Source organism: Rhynchophorus ferrugineus, unplaced genomic scaffold (assembly GCF_030347505.1).
Source record: "Rhynchophorus ferrugineus isolate W39M unplaced genomic scaffold, kcgeb_rfMv2 rfM8, whole genome shotgun sequence".
Lineage (NCBI taxonomy): Eukaryota > Metazoa > Arthropoda > Insecta > Coleoptera > Curculionidae > Rhynchophorus > Rhynchophorus ferrugineus.
The window spans coordinates 25,568,782-25,589,507 of NW_027472587.1; the positions used below are offsets into that span (position 1 = coordinate 25,568,782).

The following is a 20,726-nucleotide window of genomic DNA, read 5'->3' on the forward strand; positions in this document are numbered from 1 at the left end:
ACAAAAGGAAAATTATATATAAAAGGAACTACAACAAAAAAGACAGCAGCTTATTTGTTTGCATACTTTATTATATTTAGATTGAACTCTTCTCCACGCCATCCAGGCACATCAAATCGATAAGTTCCTCTCCCCTGGCTCCACAAGGTGTCATACCTCGGTCTACAGTTCGACCGCAGGTTTCAATGGTCAGCCTAAATCCAGCACGCTATTTGCAATGGCAATTACAATAATTTAAATCTAAGTATCTTGTAAGGATAACCCATCGTCTCTAACTTAGTCTATGGTGTAATGATGTTTATGTGTTAACACTACACAAGAAAAAATAGAAAAATCCCAATATAAGTTAAAAAATAAATAAAAATGAGTAATTCGTTCTTAATAATATGGAATACAAATGGGATGATGCATACTGGACACTACATCCCAATGAATGTGCTTGAGGTAGAACAGCTTTAATAATAAAACAAAATATACAACATTTTTATAACGAGATTTCTAACTAAGACAAGATAAATTAAAAGAAGAAATAGAAGATACGATAGTTAGTACTGAAATGAACTGCGCTGAAATGAACATAGGAGGTATATATTGTCCACCAAGATATAAAAAAACACAACAACAATACAGAGATTTATTTTTAAAATTAGGCCCAAGGTAGGGATGCCGAAAAATATTTTTTTTAAATATTGATATATTTGGCCGATATTTTTTGATATTTAAAAAAATGTTGAATATAATTTTTAATAAACTTTTAATACTGGTACTTAAAAGTCATGGGTGAGTCCATTAGAGCCATCCACATCGACACCGGTAAGGTGTAGTGTATTACGAGCTGTTAAAACCGAATGAAACTGTTGCTAAAGATATCTACCGACTTCAATTGCACAAATTGAAATAAGTTTTTATCAGTTCCACTAGTTTTTGTGCACCAGATCAGTGCAGCATGGATTGATGGAAACACGGCTTCGAGACGTTAAAGCAGTGCGAGGATTAATTTATGATACCTACCGTTAGTACCTACCGTTATTTCGACACGGAATCGTCATTAAAAAATATTGTATTGTTACTAGTCGTTGCCGACTAACCTACAATTTGCCTACTTGTAAGTATCTTGAAAGGATGACCCATCGTCTCTACCTTAGTCTCTGGTGTAATAATGATTATGTATTTACACTAAACAAGATCAAATGGTTTGATTATTTTGAGTATGTGTCCTATTCTGGTGTTTTCCAAGAGTTGAGTTACTTCCATATTAACATGAGAATGCAGTCTGTCCTCATGTTCCTTGCAATTCTCTTGATTTAAACATTAGTAATCAGTCCTGTAGTATCTGGATGCACCTACAATTCTTCTTAAGACTCTTTTCTGCAAAACCTGTAAAGTATTTATATTACTTTTCGCGGAATATCCCCATAATTGAATTCCGTATGTCCAGATAGGTTATTATGTATTGATAATTTGGACTTTCTAATACATTTTCCTATATTTTAAATCCAGTTCTCCCTTATTCTTTTTTGTATTCCTTACAGCGAAGTTTTGCATCAAGATTCATTCCAAGATACTTTGCGTTGTTGCTATATGGAATGATAGTATTATTTATAGTTATTGGGTCTTGTGCGGTGTGATTATACGAACATTGCACATGAACAGATTTATTTTCGTTAATTGATTTTCTAGGTTTAGGTTTGGGTCACTTGTCTGTTGCAATTTTCGTGTGGATCTTCACTTTTGTATTCGATAGCAAGATAGCAGTGTCATTATTAAATGTAGCCATCGTGATATTTTCCATTTGTGGTATATCACATGGATATAGTAGGTAGAAACCATGATTTAACCTAATTGATAGTTGAAAAACCGCTTAATTATTTTATTGCATAATTGGCTTAACCTTGTTTGACACTAAACATTTTGGCTGTAATGTAAGATTTTAATAATTCGGTGTACAAAAAAAACTACTGTGGCAACATACGCAGATGACACAGCAATATTGGCATCCCATGAAGATCCAGTCACAGCATCAATAAACCTACAAACCCACCTGGATCAAATACATTTATGGTTGAAGACATGGCGCATTAAAGTCAATGAAATAAAATCCACCCATGTAACGTTTACCCTGCGTAGAAGAACATGTCCACCAGTGAATATCAATCATCGTCAACACCCCCAAGTTGAGAAAGTTAAATATCTTGGTTTGTACTTAGATCGACGCCTAACCTGGAAGAAGCACATACTCTATAAACGAAAACAACTTCGTCTGAAATTATATCAAATGTATTGGCTCATCGGGCGCAAATCCAAGTTATCATTAGATAACAAGGTGTTGCTGTATGAGTCTATACTCAAGCCTATTTGGTCATATGGAATCCAACTATGGGGTACCGCTAGCAAATCTAACATATCCATCGTTCAACGGTTCCAAAATAAAGCGTTGCGTGCCATTGTTAATGTTCCGTACTATATTTCAAATAAAGTAATACAACGCGATATTCCTCTAGAACCTATAACGAGTGTAATTCAACGTGTTTGTGTGAAGTACTTCGAAAGAGTTTCGGTGCATCCCAATGTACTCGCTAATCAGCTAAATATGCGACGTGATAGTGAAGTGCGTAGACTAAAACGTTTAACACCACCTGATCTGATTACTGGACATATATAAACTTTAGAGTAAGCTTTAGAATAAGACTAATTAAGATAATATTTTATACAGAAGATCGCTTAATGAAGTAATTTTCTGCATGCCATGTAAATATAATATAGACATAAGAAATACTTATTGCCTATAGGGCAGAAGAGTACAAAAAAAAATAGTTCGGTGTGTTGCTTCGGTAACATTTTCTGTAGCTTATCGAACCTTATCGAAGGTTTGTGCTACATCTAAGAATATAGCTGAACATACGTTTTTACCTTAAAGCCTTTTTCATTTGTATCTATTATTCTATGAACATGGTCAATTGTTGAATGTTTGTTAATTAATCTGAACTGGTGTGTCGGTATTAGATTGTTTCTCTTAGGCTATAGGTTTTATTTCATTTGATGATTTTGGTATTATGATAATTTGAAGCATATTCTAAACGTCTGGGAATATTTAATCAAGTTGGTGAGTTTTATAGTTGTTCTTCTTGGTAATTTTTGCAGCAATTGTCCTATTATTAAGCCATAACCATGGTGATTTCTTTGGATTAATGTCATCTTTAATAACTTTGGTTGCTTCTTTCGACGTGATTAATTAAATTGTTGTAAATTTTTACTTTCTATGACGAAATCGCTATGTTACCGGAAATATGGGAAAAAGTTATAGAAAATATTTTGATTAACATATGTTTTACACATGTTCATCAATTCATCATTTATTTTACAAGCAAACACCTAATAAACTGAGTCGGAAAGTTCAGATAATGTTCAAATAATTTTGGAGACTATATGTCCGTTTTTTTTAATTCAAAGAATTTCTTATGTCAACAAACTATTTACAGGAAAAAAGGTTTTCCGTGGAAGGGTTAGTGGTTATGGGATTTTCCTACCGGCAAGTTCATAGAATTGCTCCTATTGAACTTAAAACTATAAATATATAGTTTATAACAGAAAACTAACAACAGAATTATAAATGAGATATTATTAAAATAATAACATGACTTAAAACAATATTTATTGCCAGATTACCCTGATTTTAAAATAATATGCCTTTTCAAATAAACCGTATACAATTTAGATATATTTTTCAATATATTTCGCCCTCTTCAAAAGATCCAAAAATATAAATAAATACATTTCCTTAGAATTCTTGTTACATTTTCTATTGTTCATTTTCAATATTAAAACTCTGAAAGTCCGCAAGGCTTGTTTGAACAAGGATTTAAAGCGTGCTTAGGCCTTTTACGGCTCGTTGAAAAACTATTTATAATTTCCTACCTACCGAAACTTTTCGGAAATCCTCAAAAGAAAAAGGTCTAGGGTAGTTACTCAAAGTCTTGCAGGTAACAATCGTTCATTTTCGCAGAATAATTCCTAAATATAACTAAACCATTACGGGCTATAAGTAAAAATGTTAGACGTTAAAATGTTTTACCAGTAGAGTAATAATTATAAATAAATTATTGATAGAAACAGTTAATCTAAACAATATAGAATAGTGTAGTAATGACTAGTCATCGAAAGTTATCCGAATTTATTAAACTAATAATGTTTCTCTAATTATAGACTAAGCGAATAATTTAAAAATGATATGTTACTAAAAGTTGTTTTTACAATATTTTCAATATAAGATCACAAATATATTTGATATATAACATCAATTAAAATAATAAATGTCTATATATTAAAACACATTAAAATATATGCAAACTATCTCAAGAACTGGAATTTTTAAATGGCATTTAATTAAATATATAATAATTACCATTAAGTTTCAATAATCGACAAAGTTTTAATAAGTTTAAATTACTACACCACTGAACATCATAACAAAGTATCATATGTAAAGTTATTTTTAGAACTGTAACAACTTCAGAGCATCAAATATAAGTATCCATGATTTTATAAACAAAAATATGCAATAATAAATAAAGTAATATATGTTTGTATATTAAAACAGATAATATATATAATGAAACAATTTTGAAATTGATATTTGACTTTAGCATATATACCTTCCAGATAGCACATCTTTAATTAGCCTTCTATATCTTTCGTTTTTTTATTATTTTCTATTTTAACACATAGGCATTAACATGAAGCTAATTTATTATTGTTAATATTTTTTACAGCATTCCTTTTGAACTCTTAATGCACAATTTGACGTATTCATTACCTGCAATATTCGGTTAGAAGAAAATTCAACAAGGCAACAAAAGAGCTGAAAGAGCCAACAAATAAAAAACAAAATCAAGGAATTCAAAAATACTTAGAAAACTAAATACCAACTGATGCAACGGAATATTCTATCTGGGAAGTAACAAAAAAGATTAAAAACCATCAACAACATAATGACCCATTAAAATTGATAATAATATCTGGACTAGGAATGATAAAGATAAAGCGGAAGTTTTCTCTAAACATTTAATAAAAGTATTTAATCCGTACCCGTTTAAAATATCCGCAATAGAAGAAAATAAAATATTAGTTAACTTTCTTAACACTCCGTTTCAAATGGATTTGCCACATGAGAAATTTACTATCAAGGAAGTACAACAAACAATAGTTAAAGAAATTAATGCTAAAAAAGTCCCTGGTTTTGACTTAATTACTGGAAGAATCCTAAAAGAGCTCTCAGAATAATCATAGAAGAGAGAAATATTATTCCAGACCATCAGTTTGGTTTCCTTAATAAACACGGAATAAAAGAACAAATAACAGGTCAATTGAAAAGTCCCCCGCCTGACACATAGATGGCGCTACTAGAATTAAATCAATATGTTTTTAGTTAGCCCTAACCCTCAAAAGATGTGTGTATAAATTTGACAGCTCTCGGATCATTAGTTTGTGAATTATAGAATTTTGAGTGAAGTAACTTTTGTTATTGTGAAAAAATGGATAAAAAGGAATTTCGCGTGTTGATAAAATATTATTTTTTGAAGCGAAAAAATACAGTTGAAGCAAAAACTTGGCTTGATGCAAAGTTTCCGGACCCTGCCCCAGGAAAATCAACTATCAAGGATTGGTATGCTAAGTTTAGACGTGGCGAAATGAGCACCTAAAACGTTGAACACAGTGGACGCCCAAAAGACGTTGTTACCGACGGTAAAATCCACAAAATGATTTTGAATTATCATAAATTAAAATTGAATGAAATAGCAGACACTCTAAAGATATCAACTGAACGTGTACATCATATCATTCACGGATATTTGGGTATGAGAAAGCTCTGTGCAAAGCGGATGCCGCCCGAGCTCACTTTTGTCCAAAAACAACGACGAGTTGATGATTCGGAGCAGTGTTTGAAGATCAAGCGTAATAAACCCGAGTTTTTGCGTCGACATGTGACAATGAATGAAACATGACTCCTTCGTTTCACTCCGAGGTCCAATCGACAATCATCCGAGTGGAGTGCACACGATGAACGCGCTCCAAAGCGTGCGAAAACGCAACAGTCGGCTGGCAAGGTTATGGCGTCTGTATTTTGGGATGCGCATGTAATAGTTTTCATTGACTACCTTGAAAAAGGAAGGACAATCAACAGCGACTATTACATGGTGTTATTGGAGCGTTTGAAGGACGAACTCGCCGACAAAGGTCGCATTTGAAGAAATAGAAAGTATTGCTTCACCAAGACAATGCACCGTGTCACAAGTCAGTGAAAACGATGGCAAAAATCCGTGAATTATGCTTCGAATTGCTGCCTCATCCACCGTATTCTCCAGATCTGGCCCCCGGGGGTTATTTCCTATTCTCAGATCTCAAAAGAATGTTCGTTGTGAATAAATTTTCGTCGAATGATCGCCGAAACTGAGGCCTCTATTGAAGGAAGGACAAATCGTACGACAAAAATGTTGTCGAAAAGTTGGGGGGATCGCTATAATCAGTGTATCGCCCTTGAAGGGAATTATGTTTAATAAGAAAAACTCATTTTGCCAAAAAATGTGTTTTACTATGGTAGGCTGGATACTTTTCGATTGACCTGTTATTTTAGTAATAAAAGAACATTTATATCGCTGTTCTTATTAAAAAGCTATAATGAATTTAATGGATATAATGTATTTTAAAATCAATAATACTTTAGAGCCTCAGTAGTGGTAACAATAGAACAAGAAGAATGTTATTACAAAATCACAGTCAAGAAAATTGTATAGTGGGTGTTGTTAATGCTTTTGACTTACAGGATGTTGTATAATATCGAACTGAAAACCTTAATATTAATACACAACATCATGCAAATCATTGCATATACAGGTAAAAGTTTAAGTACAGAGACAGAGGGAATTTTTTACTTAGTTTTTAATATAAGATTCATTTAAGTTAAAAGCGCATGGAAACACATTTCAACTAGTTATTCAATATCTAGTAAATTTCCAATATTTTTCGATGTTTAAAAAAAAATTAATATAATTTTTTATAAACTTTTAATATTGGTACTTAATTTTAGAAATATAGACGATCCTGAGTTGCAAACCCGAAATATAATTAAAAAATTCGATCTGTTACAAAATAAGCTACCCCAACATCAAGAGAGAAATCAGAATATGAGATAAATTACCCCTTTTAAATTAGAGAATTGATTAAATAAAGACAAAAAGCTAGAAGAGTATGGCACACAACTAGAAATGCTGTAAAAAAAACAATATTTAATAGAATTAGTAATCAATAAATAAAAAGATTAAAGAATATAAACAGAGTTGCTTCGAAAAATATGTAAGTGAATTAAGCCCAGAAGCAGACAAAGATTACTCGCTATGGAAAGTAACTCAGAGATTTAAAAGACCAATTATTAGACTATCGCCTATTAAAATGAAATGAATAGGTCAAACCTGGCAACTTGCAAACCTTGTTTGACGCAACGATGAAAATGTTGAATTATTCGCAGAATATTTAGGTAACGTATTGTGACCGAATGATATAGAATCTCCAATAGATATAAATTCTGTTTATCAGCCCGATATAGCTGTAAATCTCATCTCTCTAATGGAAGTTGCCACATAAATTGACAACAACCTCAATTCCTCAATTCAAAAGGCTCTAGAATTAATAATATTTCACCTGGATCGTCAAAAGAGCGGCCACAAAAAGCAATAATCATGTTGATTATATTCAATACCTGTTTGAGAGTGAATCATGTTCCGGAATGTTTTAAGGATGCTCGAATAACTATGCTTAAAAAATCTGACAAACCGGCAGAGCAAGTTGGATCTTACAGGCCTATTTCGCCTATTCCTAAAATTATTTGAGAAACTGCTGTTAAAACGTATTAATTCTATATCACTACTCGACAATCGACCAATTGCACGGAGTAACAGCGATTGTTGAAAAAGCATTCGAAGAAAAGAAATACGGCCCTGCAATATTCCTGGATGTCTCACAAGCTCTTGACAGGGTATGATATTTGGAATTAATCTACAAAAAGGGGCAAAAAGTTACTGCGGAATTACTGTCGACTACTGGAAACATGTTTTATCGAAAGAAAATTTAGAGTCTCGCATGAATGCCCCATTCTCCACACTTAAGCCTACTTCGGCTGGTGTTCCACAAGGCAGTCTTGCGACCACTCCTGTATCCGCTCTATATACTTTTGACATCCTAACAACAAAATAAACAAAACTTTTGCCTTTTTTTGACGACACAATTAATATGGTAAAATATGTATCTCTGTCTAAGGCTGTAGAAAAAGTACAAGTAGTGGTTAACAAGATCTATAAATGGACTACAGAGACACAAAAAGCAAAACAGATTAGTTTCAAAATCAAGCAACTGTACTGGTCAGTACTCAACTTGACCTAAAACCAAAGAGATTGGTTTATCTGCTAATCATAAAGCTAATTTGTACCTATGGAGTGTAAATATGGGATTGCACTAAAACATCACCAAGTAAAATTCAAAAGGAACAAGTGATTTGCAATTAGCGTCATCTCAAAACCAAGATGATAAAATTGAAATTTAATTTTACCACACATATCATCATGCACAACATTGATTGACTTGTCAATACATTGACAAGTAAAAACTTATGCTTACAGACAGAGAAAAAGAACGTAAATTCATTAACTAATCCTTAATACACGCTTCTCATTAGAGTTTTCTCATAAGTAAGTTAAAAGGGTGATTGACTCACAAGACATCATACTTAAAACCTAAAATAATGCTGTTAGATATTTCTTAAATTGATTAGCATAGATCACTGTTAAGAGGTTATTGAAAATAAAACAGTTAATACAAAATAAGAAGTAACATTTAATATTAAATACAATTTTAACAGTATGTGCAAATAATTCATTTAATAATAAAATAAATATAACAGATAAAATGTATAAATAAAAGATATGACACAGTCTTAAAAGAAATTAATCAGAAAAATTGTGATGTTTAAAAAAAATCCGACACTTTCTTAGTTGGTTTCCCCGCATTGGCCGATAATTTTCTCAGCTTTGCTGAAGGAATCTTATTGCTCTTTGGTCGCTTGACGCCTAGGGCTCCATGGGAAGTTGGGAAAACATCTTCTTTACTTGTGCCGCCCAAACCATCATAGGCGGTGTCGTCGATCATCAATGGTGGTACGACTGAGTCGTATTGTGAAAATTGTTTGTTTTTGAAGATTGAAAACTACAAGAAATATTATATAAATATATTGTATTATGGTACTATAATAATTTGCTCATAATGGATTTTTATCTGATTATATATAAACTATTGAAAGTTTTATCAACAAAGAGATATATTTGATCATAAAAAGGCGGAATTATATATTATATATCTTATCAGTTTAGATTCCCCAACAACTACTACTTTCTATTAACACTGCTAAATAGTTGTGAGTAATTGAAGTTTCTGCAATAAGACGGTATCTCATCCTTCATGTCCATATATTTGCTTTTCTTTGTACAAGAAATGTAAGAGACGATCTTTTGTGTTCATATTGATATGCATACTAACTGCTTTGTATTAACGAACTCTATGTATTGAATGAGTAAAGATTTTTTTCTTTTTTCGCATACACCATTCTCTCCCAGTTTTACTCTTCGGTTTCTTTATCCGAAGTAGAATCTTTCTAATTTATTTGTCTTTGGAATTAACTGTGTTAAAAATTGTTTGAAACTTTTTAAAAATTGTGTTTTCTGGAGATTCTTCTTGTATTGCTCATGTTTTCTTATAGTATGCAGTCCACTATTTTTGCTTTTGTCTTATTTCTATTGACAAGGTATTTTTCCTCTTTGATTTGTTCTTTCAGAAAACTAATCTGAACTAGTCTCTTCAATTTTTGCAGTTTCTTTTGTTTTGTTAAGAGAGCAACTGATCATAAAGTTCAAATTAACTTTTTGGCTTCTTGAATATTATTCAAAGCCACTAACATAATAATCTGATCCTCTGTAAACAAATTTGTAGGTTTGCATATAATTTTGGTAACCTCTGGGGATATATTAAGAAATCCCATTAAAAAATTGTTCATTTGTTTTAGAAGATTCACATGTATGGTATTATTTTTGAAAATGCCACGCTATCCATTGTGGTTAACGAAGTATTCATCTAAATTGGTCTAAGAATATTGAAAAAGATATAATAATTCAACATAGGTCATGTTCGAAACAAAAGACTAATACTATACGGCCGCCAACTCTAAACAAGAATCCTACACCACTGCTGCTACTGCTGCTGCTACTGCACTGCCACTGCTTTTATATAATTTTTTTTAGATCTAAAAAAGATCTGAATGTTTGACAATAAATCTTATTATAAATGCTATTAAAATTTGAGCGATATTTAAAAATAGAGATTTCGTAATACAGGGTTATAATTTCCAAAACAAGACAATGCACCGTGTCACAAGTGAGTGAAAACGATGGCAAAACTCCATGAATTATGCTTCGAATTGCTGCCTCATCCACCGTATTCTCCAGATCTGGCCCCCCCGTGACTATTTCCTGTTTTCAGATCTCAAAATAATGCTCGCTGGGAAGAAATTTTCGTCGAATGATCGCCGAGACTGAGGCCTCTTTTGAAGAAAGGACAAATCGTACTACAAAAATGTTATCGAAAAGTTGGAGGGTCGCTAGAATCAGTGTATCACCCTTGAAGGGAATTATGTTTAATAAGAAAAACTAATTTTGCCAAAAAATGTGTTTTACTATGGTAGGCTGGATACTTTTCGATTGACCTGTTATTTTAGTAATAAAAGAACATTTATATCGCTGTTGTTATGAAAAAGAAATAATGAATTTAATGGATATAATATATTTTAAAATCAATAATACTTTAGAGCCTCAGTAGTGGTAACAATGGAACAAGAAGAATGTTATTACAAAATTACAATGAAGAAAATTGTATAGTGGGTGTTGTTAATGCTTTTGACTTATAGGATGTTGTATGATATCGAACTGAAAACCTTAATATTAATACACAGCATCATGCAAATCATTGCATATACAGGTAAAAGTTTAAGTACAGTTGTAATACAGGGTTATAATTTCCAAAGGATTTTGGACCACAGAGGAACATAGCGTGTCCATGTTGGAAAATTACTTTGTAATCTTTTAACTTTTTTTTAAATAACTCGGTCATTGGGGGGGTTTGACCGGTAAGTTTTGATGCATCTACCATATAGTCCAGACCTTGCTCCGTCAAATAACAATTTGTCTCTAAGTCTAAAAGTCTTTTTAAAGCTCTTTAATGATGTTAGAATGATTTCAAAAAGGGGGATGTAAAAAGTAAATATAACAATGGGAGAGGAAGATAAATTAGAAGATGACTGGAACAAGTCTGTTGAAGTTCAGGTAGATTGTGTTCAGCCATACACTTTGTTTCAAACCATAAAATATTTTTGTATATTCTTATAATGATCAACAAAGTTTATATATTATTTCATAGAATCGCATGGTCTGATAACCGTAAAGCGGCAGAATTACCTTATTGTCTTCAGAATTCCTTGCGTTTACTTTTGACATCTTTATTCCAAGGGGGCCAATATTCTCTATCGGTGATGGTAAATCCGTAGCGGATCGAGTGGATTTTTCCTAAAAATTTAAGTACTTAATTGAATAAATGACAATTGTTTTTTAACTTACAGTTTTTTCGGGTGTTCTTGGTGATTCTGATGGACTGATTATGTTAATCGGTGATGTTTTAGGTTGTGGTGTTCTGTTACAGTTCACGGGACTTTCTAACACTATTCTTCTTATACTATTATTCATGGAGGAACTTAATTTATTTTGTGACACACGGGCTTCCAAATCAGAAAATTTTTTCTTTAAAAATTTGACTTCGTGTTCATGATTCAGTTTTAGAAGTGCCAACTGTCGCCTACAAATAGAAAATAATGCAAATTATTTAGTAAATAACATTATAATGATTACCTTACTGTAAGATTTTTGATATCGTGTTAATGAAACTAATTTAAAGAATATTTTGGAACTGAAAATTTAATGAAGTAAATATGTAACTATGATCTCTCTGTCTGCTAATATAATAATTTAATTTGTTGAGAGATCAATAAAACAGGACAAATACATTTAAACTTCATGAGTCAACTCAAGTTACCCTTGTTGAGATTGTCATTATATTTAGAGACAATACCAGCATAAATTGTTTCCTTTTGTGTTATTCATAGCTGTTATCTGTAACTTATGATCTGATGGTCTCATATTTAATTGTCCTTATGTCCTCAAGAGTACTATTTTTTCTTATAGTAAAAATTTGTAACATTGTAAAACCATTGCATCAAATTAATTCTTGTTAATCAATAATTAACTAAAGCCTACTTTTAGTATGTGATTTTATAGTCCAAGATCCCATTAACATCAGTTCTAAGTAATTTTTTAGAAACTGATTTTATTCATAAAACCTGTGTTTCATGTATGCTACTTTGGCAACTATTTGAAGATGTTTTCTAAACAGACTATTTTGAAGGTTCTATTTATTTGAATTCCCATCAGGCATAACTAAATTCCCAATACTATCTAGTAATTATTATTAAAACTTCCTTTATCACATGCTCCAGCTCTTAGGCATTTACTAATTCTTATCTGTTAAAGCCACTAGGATTTATGTTTCACAAAAGCCAATTGTTACTGGTAATGATGTATTTATGCACCAGCTTTTACAAAATGGCATAACATGACTAATTATACAGGCAGTTAAAATAATGTACTTACTTTTCCTCTTCATATTTACACTTGTGTTCTTCCATTTCCCTTTTATATTTTGAGTAAGCATTTTGTGTTCTTTTTAATTCAAACTGAATCTCTCGTTTTCTATGGTCAGTATCAACCAGTGACCTACAAATTTTTACAATGTTTATAAAATTAGCCTATATTCTTTATATTAATGAAAAATTATATACTTTTTTAATGTAGCAACCAGTAAAGCAAGAGATTCAATGCTATTTTCGTTCCTAATAATATCATCTATTTGTTTACGACTTCCAGTAATAGCTAACTGTACATGATGTAAATCTTTAAGTTGATTCTTTAAATGATCAACCTCTTCTTTGAGAGAATCGCATTTTAATGATTTGGTTTTGAAAAATTTTATTTGGTCCTTTAAGGCAGCAATAGCAGATTGGTGTGTTATGGCAGTCTCTTCCATTTTTTTTAGTTCTAGTCTAAAATATTCTAAGTTTTTTTAATTATTAATGTTTTATTCATCTTGAGCAAACCTTAAAGCCATATTTTGTTTCTTAAGTTCTTTCTTTTTTTCTGTGAGATTTGAAATGTCCTTGTCCTTCAGTCTTAATTGGAACTCAACACCATCCAACCTGTGTTGCAAAACTGTGGCATCTTCTTTAATATTATCTGATGCAGCAACATTAATATAAAGTCTAACAAGAGAATGGATAGTGGTTTTTGCTCGACATTGAGGACATGTTTTTGATCTGAAAACATTTACTTCTAAGTTAATTACTTACATGTTTAGTATATCCTTACTTGTTTAGCCAATGCAAAAGACAGTGGTAATGAAATATATGTCCACATGGCGTTGTGTAAATATCAGCTGTAGGAACAAACAAATCACTACAAATGGTACAGCTGATGTTCATTTTCTAAATTGCTATAAAATATTACTAATCTGTAAAGGATTATTAATGACAATAAAGCTATTTGTATATAAGTTCAATTCATGTACTATTATCACAGAGTAACTCTGCGACTATTATTATGTTTCATCTCAACCTGAAAGGAAAATCTTTCGGAATCAGATTCTCACCAGTCAAACCCTAACCCCAAATATTTCAAAACCGTAAATTGCGCGGGAATTTATCATCTGTCATTTAATATTTGTTTAATTTTCAATAATTTTCAAACAAATTTTCCGTTTTAGCATTTTTCGATGTATATAATGTTATATCTTATCTACCATAGAATAGAGAGACTATTTCTCTATTCTATGGCATATAACGAAACATAGAAACAAATATTACCATTGAACTTGGAAAATCCTGCCATCTATTATTCATGTTTTAATTTTAAAAATAGCTTAATGTTTGTTTATTTGAAATAAATGTAGGATATATATAAAAGTAATAATATTTAGAATATATTATTAATTTCATACACTAAACAAGCGCATGCTCCGCGTGCTAGATAAATAAAGGCATTACAAACACAGCACCTACAGGTCCCATGGTGTAATGGTTAGCACTCTGGACTCTGAATCCAGCGATCCGAGTTCAAATCTCGGTGGGACCTACCCCTTTTTTTTTTCTTTACATATTTGAAATAATTTATTACACTCTAAAATATATTTTAAAGAGCTTATTAATAAAACAAAATTAAGTCACAGAACTCATTAGGGTGTCTTTCCATTTGTAAACGTTCTGTAAAAGTTTGTGCTAGGTACCATTAAATTGTCACCCAGGATTCGAACTTTTATACTCTACCATTAGACATGAAAAGTAAAATTACGTTATGACGCTTAAATTAAATTAAACTTTTCAAGATGTTTGAACACTTTTAAAGGTTTATCGTAAAAAATACACTGTAAGAACATGTAAATAATTTTTAATTTGATATTTATGGGGACAAATATTTTATTAGATATTTAAATTTAAAAGATTTTGAAATTTCAGGTTGAAATATTTCAGTCATCATTCACTATTGATTTTCAGCAACCGATCTGTCTAATGAAGCACTTTAATGAAATGATCAGCCTGTGTATTTAAAAAAAACTGTTGTTTATTCATTACATCTTACGTTAGATATGGTAAATATAATATTAATTTATAAATTGATTTATTACTACAGTCTTGTTGCCCTTGTATCAATACACAAGTAAGGCGAGTACGGGATTAATACATCAATATGTATTTCCCAAATTAAAATAAAACTAAACAACTTAAGCAAAAGTAAAGAGTAATAGTTAACAGGTAAATTGAAAAGTCCCCAGCCTGAAATATATATGACGCTACTATAATTAAATTAATATGTTTTTTAGTTAGCCCTAACACTTAAAATATGCTTGTATAAATTTGACAGCTGTCGGATCATCACTACATAGTATAAAACAAAGTCGCCTTTTCTGTCCCTATATCCCTATGTGCGCTTAAATCTTTAAAACTACGCAACGGATTTTGACGCGGTTTTTTTCAATAGATAGAGTGATTCAAGAGGAAGGTTTATATGTATAATACATGCATAATATACTAAGGCAACATTGCTAATTTTAGAGGTTTCTAACGTGATATCGTAAATTAACCTATTTTTTTAGGCTTATTTAACAATTAGCAAAAACGCTGCCTAACCCTACGAGTTAGATCAAATTAATGTACTACAGTATTGTACACCATAAAAAGGTCTACAAAAAAGTCCGTGATGGTATATGTTTATCTTTTAGGGATAACCCACATTAACCATTTTTATTGTTTACTTTTTACGTGAGAAAATGGCTTATTTACGAAGCTATTTTAAGCAATACGGCATTAATCCTTATCGAATTAAGTACCTTAAATACAGTGTGCAATTAATATAGATCAATATGGTTCCTTACAGCATGTAAATTAAACAAATATTTTCGGAGATATTACAAATTTAAAATTTGCGTTTAAAAATGTGTAATGTAATAAAAATTGTATGAATTTAGATATTCCAAAGATAGCAGGAAATCTTCATAGTAAGTATAGGGGAAGAGGAATTGTTTTACTCCAAATTTAATGCGTGCAGGCCAAGGGCAGTAATGAATGAACCAAAAATACTGGATCGATTTTAATCATGTTTTCATTGAGTGACATAGGCATATATATTTTATGCCCGTGCAAAGTCGGAGTGGGCCGCTATGTTTTTATATACAACGTTCATATTTTTTCTGTAGTGTATTTAATTTAGTATCAGCATTGCAACCGTGCGAAGCCGGGGCGGGTCGCTAGTTCGCTTATAAATTATAGCATTTTGAGTGAAGCAACTTTTGTTATTATGAAAAAATGGATAAAAAGGAATTTCGTGTGTTGATAAAATATTGCTTTTTGAAGGGAAAATATACAGATGAAGCAAAAACTTGGCTTGATGCCGTGTTTCCGGACACTGCCCCAGGAAAATCAATCATCAAGGATTGGTATGCTAAGTTTAGATGTGGGGAACAGTGGACGCTCAAAAGAGATTGTTACCGACGACTGCATTAAAAAATCCACAAAATGATTTTGAATGACCGTAAATTGAAATTGAATGAAATAGCAGACACTCTAAAGATATCAACTGAACGTGTATATCATATCATTCACGAATATTTAGATATGAGAAAGCTCGAGCGAGTTGATGACTCGGTGCAGTGTTTGAAGATAATCAAGCGAAATAAACCCGAGTTTTTGCATCAATATGTGACAATGGATGAAATATGGTTCTACCATTTCACTCCGAAGTCCAATTGACAGTCATTCGAGCGGACTGCACACGATGAAACCGCTTCAAATCGTGGGAAAACTTATTAGTCGGCTGGCAAGGAAGGATCATCAACAACGACTATAGAATATACAACAAAAGAATTATAGAATAAATAGAATAAAAGGAAGTGCTGCTTCACCAAAACAATGCACCTTGTCAAAAATCCATGAATTGGTCTTCGAGTTGTTTTCTAATCCACCGTATTCTCCAGATCTGGCCCCCAGCGGCTATTTCTTAATCTCAGATGTCAAAAGAATGCTTGCTGGGAAGAAATTTTCGTCGAATGAAGAGGTGATCGACGAAACTGCGGTCTATTTTGAAGCAAAAGACAAATCGTGCTACAAAAATGGTATCGAAAAGTTGTAGGATCTTTATAATCAGTGTATCACCTTCGAAGGGAATTATGTTGAATAAAAAAAACTAATTTTCCAAGAAAATGTGTTTTACTATGGTAAGCTGGGGATTTGAACTTCAATTGATCGGTTATAGACTATATGTTATGTTACATGTTGGTGTAGTTTCGTTCGCTTCAATCTTCTGGTTTCTTACGTGTTATCCAGTAACTGTATTGCTTCCACGTTGCTATGATTTAATGAATTCATTCCAAGTTTTAAATCGAACTATTGGATCACTTAGTAAATCCATTTGATTTCGAGGTCTTCGTGTAGCTATTCCTTGGTTATAAGCATTGGTAATTAACCGTAAAACATTGTTTTGACATCGTTGGATTTCTAGTTAGTTTGATGTTTTAGTACAACTTTATATTTGTACCCTATAGGTCCGAAGTAGCTTTATGATTGACTGATAAACTAATCTCCTTGATTTTAGATCAAATTGAGAGTATTTTCCGACTAACCAGTAGGGTTGCTAGACTTTGAGTCTAATTTGTTCTGCTCTTTGCCTCACATGATGTTTCCAGTTTAACGAGATATATACCGAGGTATTTAGCTGATTCAGCTTGAGGAATCGGACATCTGTGAAGTGATATAATTATAATCGTCAATTTGTCGCAATGAACAAATAACATGGACAGATTTTGATTATGAAGTTGTATATAAACTTCTGATTCATTTGTGGATTTTGTTGATCGCCACTTGTATTTTTTCAACAGCCTTTGGTAGAGATATATTTTTTCCATGATAACTGTGCCGACTTCAAAGGTTTCAAGTACTGTTTCTTTTATTGTTGGGATATTAGCAATGTAGAGCAGATACGGAAGTGGTCCCAAGACACTATCCTGGGAGAATACCCCTTCATGTAAGACTCTACATTTTCTTTCATTAGTCCAGTTTCCATAATTAGTTCGAAATACCATACCCGGGAAAGAGCTTGTGAGACGTCCGGGAATATTTTTTTTCTTTGAATGCCTTTTCAGCAACTGTTGTTGCTCTGTACTTGAAATCTAGTAATTCTATAAACTGTTTAATATATTTTAACAGCTGCTTCTCAAATAATTTTGATATCGCAGTTAGCAGCCAAGCAGGCCTGTAAGATTCGACTTGTTCTGCCGGTTTGTTAGGTTTCATCAAGAGCAGGAAGAACATAATCAAGAAAACTCAAGTCAGAAGATTAGGATCAGAACAGTAGAAATCTTATATCTTCTCTTTTCTTATATGACAGACGATTCAGTAAATCATTTTCATCCAATTCATAATTCTTTCACCATTACGTATCGATTTAACATCTTTCATTTTATATATTTTTATGTTATTTATTTAAATAAACAATCTCGTTAAATTACGCAAAGAAAAGAGAAAATACCATTATTTTCTCTGCTTAACATTTCAACAGAAGGAGAGTATCGACTTTTTTTTGTTAAAAAGTAGGGCTGGAGCGGAAAAAGTACGATACGAAAAGCTGGGATATTTGAAGGAACCTATCGACATTTTATTTTGGTATTTCTATGCTGATTTTTTAATATTTTTTGACATTCTTGCTATTTCTACAAATTTTCTGTAATATTTTAGTGGAAAAATATAATACGCTATATTTTATAATATATTATTAGGTTTATTATAATATTATATATTATAATATAATATTACTCAATTAATTTTGTTTCTTAATTATCTTCAACGATAAATAATTTGACAAACCTTGCATAGATGGCGCTCTCATTTATATTTCACTACTTTCGTTCAATGTCCCTGGCATGTAGTCTTTCTAAAATGTTTGTCCGTTATCGCTTCTCGGCCTTTTGGCTAAGATCAAAGTGTAGTATCTGTTCTTATCAGCTTAATATCTGATACGCTCCGCATGCGGAGCCAGTATATTAAACTGATTTTTGGAATTTGATGGAAGGTTAGGGGCTTGCTCCGCTTCCGTCACGGGTTGGCCCAGCATTGCAGTACCGCAGGGATCGGCCCATTTTTTAACAATTAAAGATAGCTAACTTCTACAAATATGGATAAAATTTAAAATAATACAGGGTTCTTTAACAAGCGAGGATCCGTGTTAAAATAGACTGAAACAAGCTCTGTGTGAGATATTAACGATTTTTTTTTATTGATAGGCTCATGTAACATATGCTCAATAGAATATATTAAATAAACAGGTGCACCTTTTCACAATGGCACCAATTTGCATTGACTTTGACATATAGATCTAAGTGAATGATGATGGATATATCTAAGTTTTGTTGATTTTAAAGTTATCGATCGATAGTAACAATTAAGTACAACATTTATATAAAATTAAGTCATCTGTATTTTTTTATAATCTTATATATAAAAATGAATCGCAAAATGTGTTGGCTCAACAACGCCTGGACCAATTTGGCCAAATCTTTTTTTAAAATGTTCGTTGAAGTCCAAGGATGGTTTTTACGGCGAGAAAAATTAGAATTATTGCTGGAAAAACCCTAAAAATAGCCCTTTTCTTTTTCCCATACAAATGATTTGTAACTAAAATGTAGTCAATTTGAGCTTTATTGCTATGGTATAAAGTTCATATTAAATTACAAGCACTCACTGTTGTCTAAGCAATGTAGGTGTGTTCCTAACGTCAAAGATCATATCTATCAAAACAATGTGCGTGTGTGCGTTGGAGCACAGAATACATAGTTGGAGGAGTTTAATGTCGCGTTCCGAAACTCGCGTTTCTTTTGTATTAGTTTCGGCACGCATAAAATGCATGATAAAATGCATCAGTTTCCACGTCATTACATCAGTCAAACAAAAATCGCGTTACCAACAGTGTTTTATTATTTTTAATATCCAAATTTTAAATAAATAAAACAATTCGTATGGCTTAAAAGGATTTGAGTTCAAGTCATATCAAATTTAAAAAAAAAAGTTGTCTGTTACAGATGACTTTTGACAGATGACAGATGAATTGTCAACTGATACACGAAACAAATTCGTATATCGTGTTTTGTGCAAAGTGTTTAGTTAGTTAGTGTTTGTTTAGTTCGTGATTAGTGAAAAAATAATTTATATTTGATATGCCTCCTATAAGACGAAGCAATTTAGGTAGAAGAACCAGAAATGCTATAAACCAAGCTAATTACCGATCTAATCGTACTGCACAAGAACGGAAACGACGGAAATAAACGTGAAAGAATTCGGATATCACAAACGCGTGAAGCGCGAGCGCGACATTCAACTAATAATCGCGCAAGTTTGAATCGAGCTGCTTTCAGTTACGATGTGTCAATTGACTACAGTAACTACCAATGTGTTGTTATTGGTTCTATGAACTTGGTTTGCTCACACTGTAAGGCATTAAAATACAAAAACGAAGCCAATGGATTGTGTTGCGCAAATGGTAAAGTGAAATTGATACCATTGGATCCACCACCAGAACCATTGTACTCATTGGTTTCAGGAATAGGAACAGATTCTATACACTTTTTGACACATATCCAACAATATAACAATTGCTTTCAAATGACTTCATTTGGGACAACAAATGCAGTTCGGGAAAATTTTATGCCAACTTTCAAGGTATGTATTATAGCAGTTACTCATAATTATTTTAGCGAACAAAATTTTCTGTCACCAAAGTTAAGATGTGTTACTAATCTTCAATTTCTTAATCATTACGAAATATATCACTTAGTCATCATATTATATGGTGATTCAGTTTCAGTGACACTTTTATTATATTTTATATTTGATAGATATTAGTTAAAACTAAATATATACTTTTTAAAATCAAATATTATTTAAGTTTGATCACTGACAATCCATTAATTTATACCACACCATAATATTT

The 20,726-nt window shown here is 31.9% G+C and overlaps 1 protein-coding gene and 2 non-coding genes across 4 annotated transcripts; 2 read left to right on the forward strand and 1 right to left on the reverse strand.

Moving 5' to 3' along the window:
- Positions 1-8,863: 8,863 nt before the first annotated feature.
- On the reverse strand, positions 8,864-13,966 carry nopo (TRAF interacting protein no poles). Of its 2 annotated transcripts, XM_076413034.1 has the most exons (8): positions 13,846-13,966; positions 13,566-13,689; positions 13,298-13,513; positions 12,983-13,243; positions 12,795-12,917; positions 11,709-11,943; positions 11,550-11,657; positions 8,864-9,252 (listed from the first exon to the last, which is right to left on the reverse strand). In XM_076413034.1, the coding sequence occupies exons 2-8, from the start codon at positions 13,676-13,678 to the stop codon at positions 9,016-9,018; spliced, it is 1,293 nt and encodes a 430-aa protein (XP_076269149.1). In that variant the 5' UTR covers positions 13,679-13,689; positions 13,846-13,966; the 3' UTR covers positions 8,864-9,015. The 2 variants fall into 2 exon arrangements, with proteins under 2 accessions (XP_076269149.1, XP_076269148.1); XM_076413033.1 differs by lacking the exon at positions 13,846-13,966 and having other exon boundaries at positions 13,566-13,828.
- A 289-nt stretch (positions 13,967-14,255) lies between these two features.
- Positions 14,256-14,327, forward strand: TRNAQ-CUG (transfer RNA glutamine (anticodon CUG)). Its single transcript has one exon. It is a non-coding gene; the product is annotated as a tRNA-Gln (tRNA).
- A 4,365-nt stretch (positions 14,328-18,692) lies between these two features.
- LOC143201797 (U2 spliceosomal RNA) lies at positions 18,693-18,884 on the forward strand. The gene has a single exon (XR_013007005.1). It is a non-coding gene; the product is annotated as a U2 spliceosomal RNA (small nuclear RNA).
- The last annotated feature ends 1,842 nt before the right edge of the window (positions 18,885-20,726 follow it).

Bases quoted from the DNA above. Each gene is read 5' to 3' on its own strand.
- nopo (XM_076413034.1), bottom strand. From the start codon at position 13,678: ATGAACATCAGCTGTACCATTTGTAGTGATTTGTTTGTTCCTACAGCT. The intron at 13,244-13,297 runs GTTTGCTCAAGA...AGAATATTTTAG, and splicing joins AAACAAAATATGGCTTTAAG to ACTAGAACTAAAAAAAATGG. The intron at 9,253-11,549 runs GTAATTCTGCCG...TATTTCTTGTAG, and splicing joins GGAATTCTGAAGACAATAAG to TTTTCAATCTTCAAAAACAA.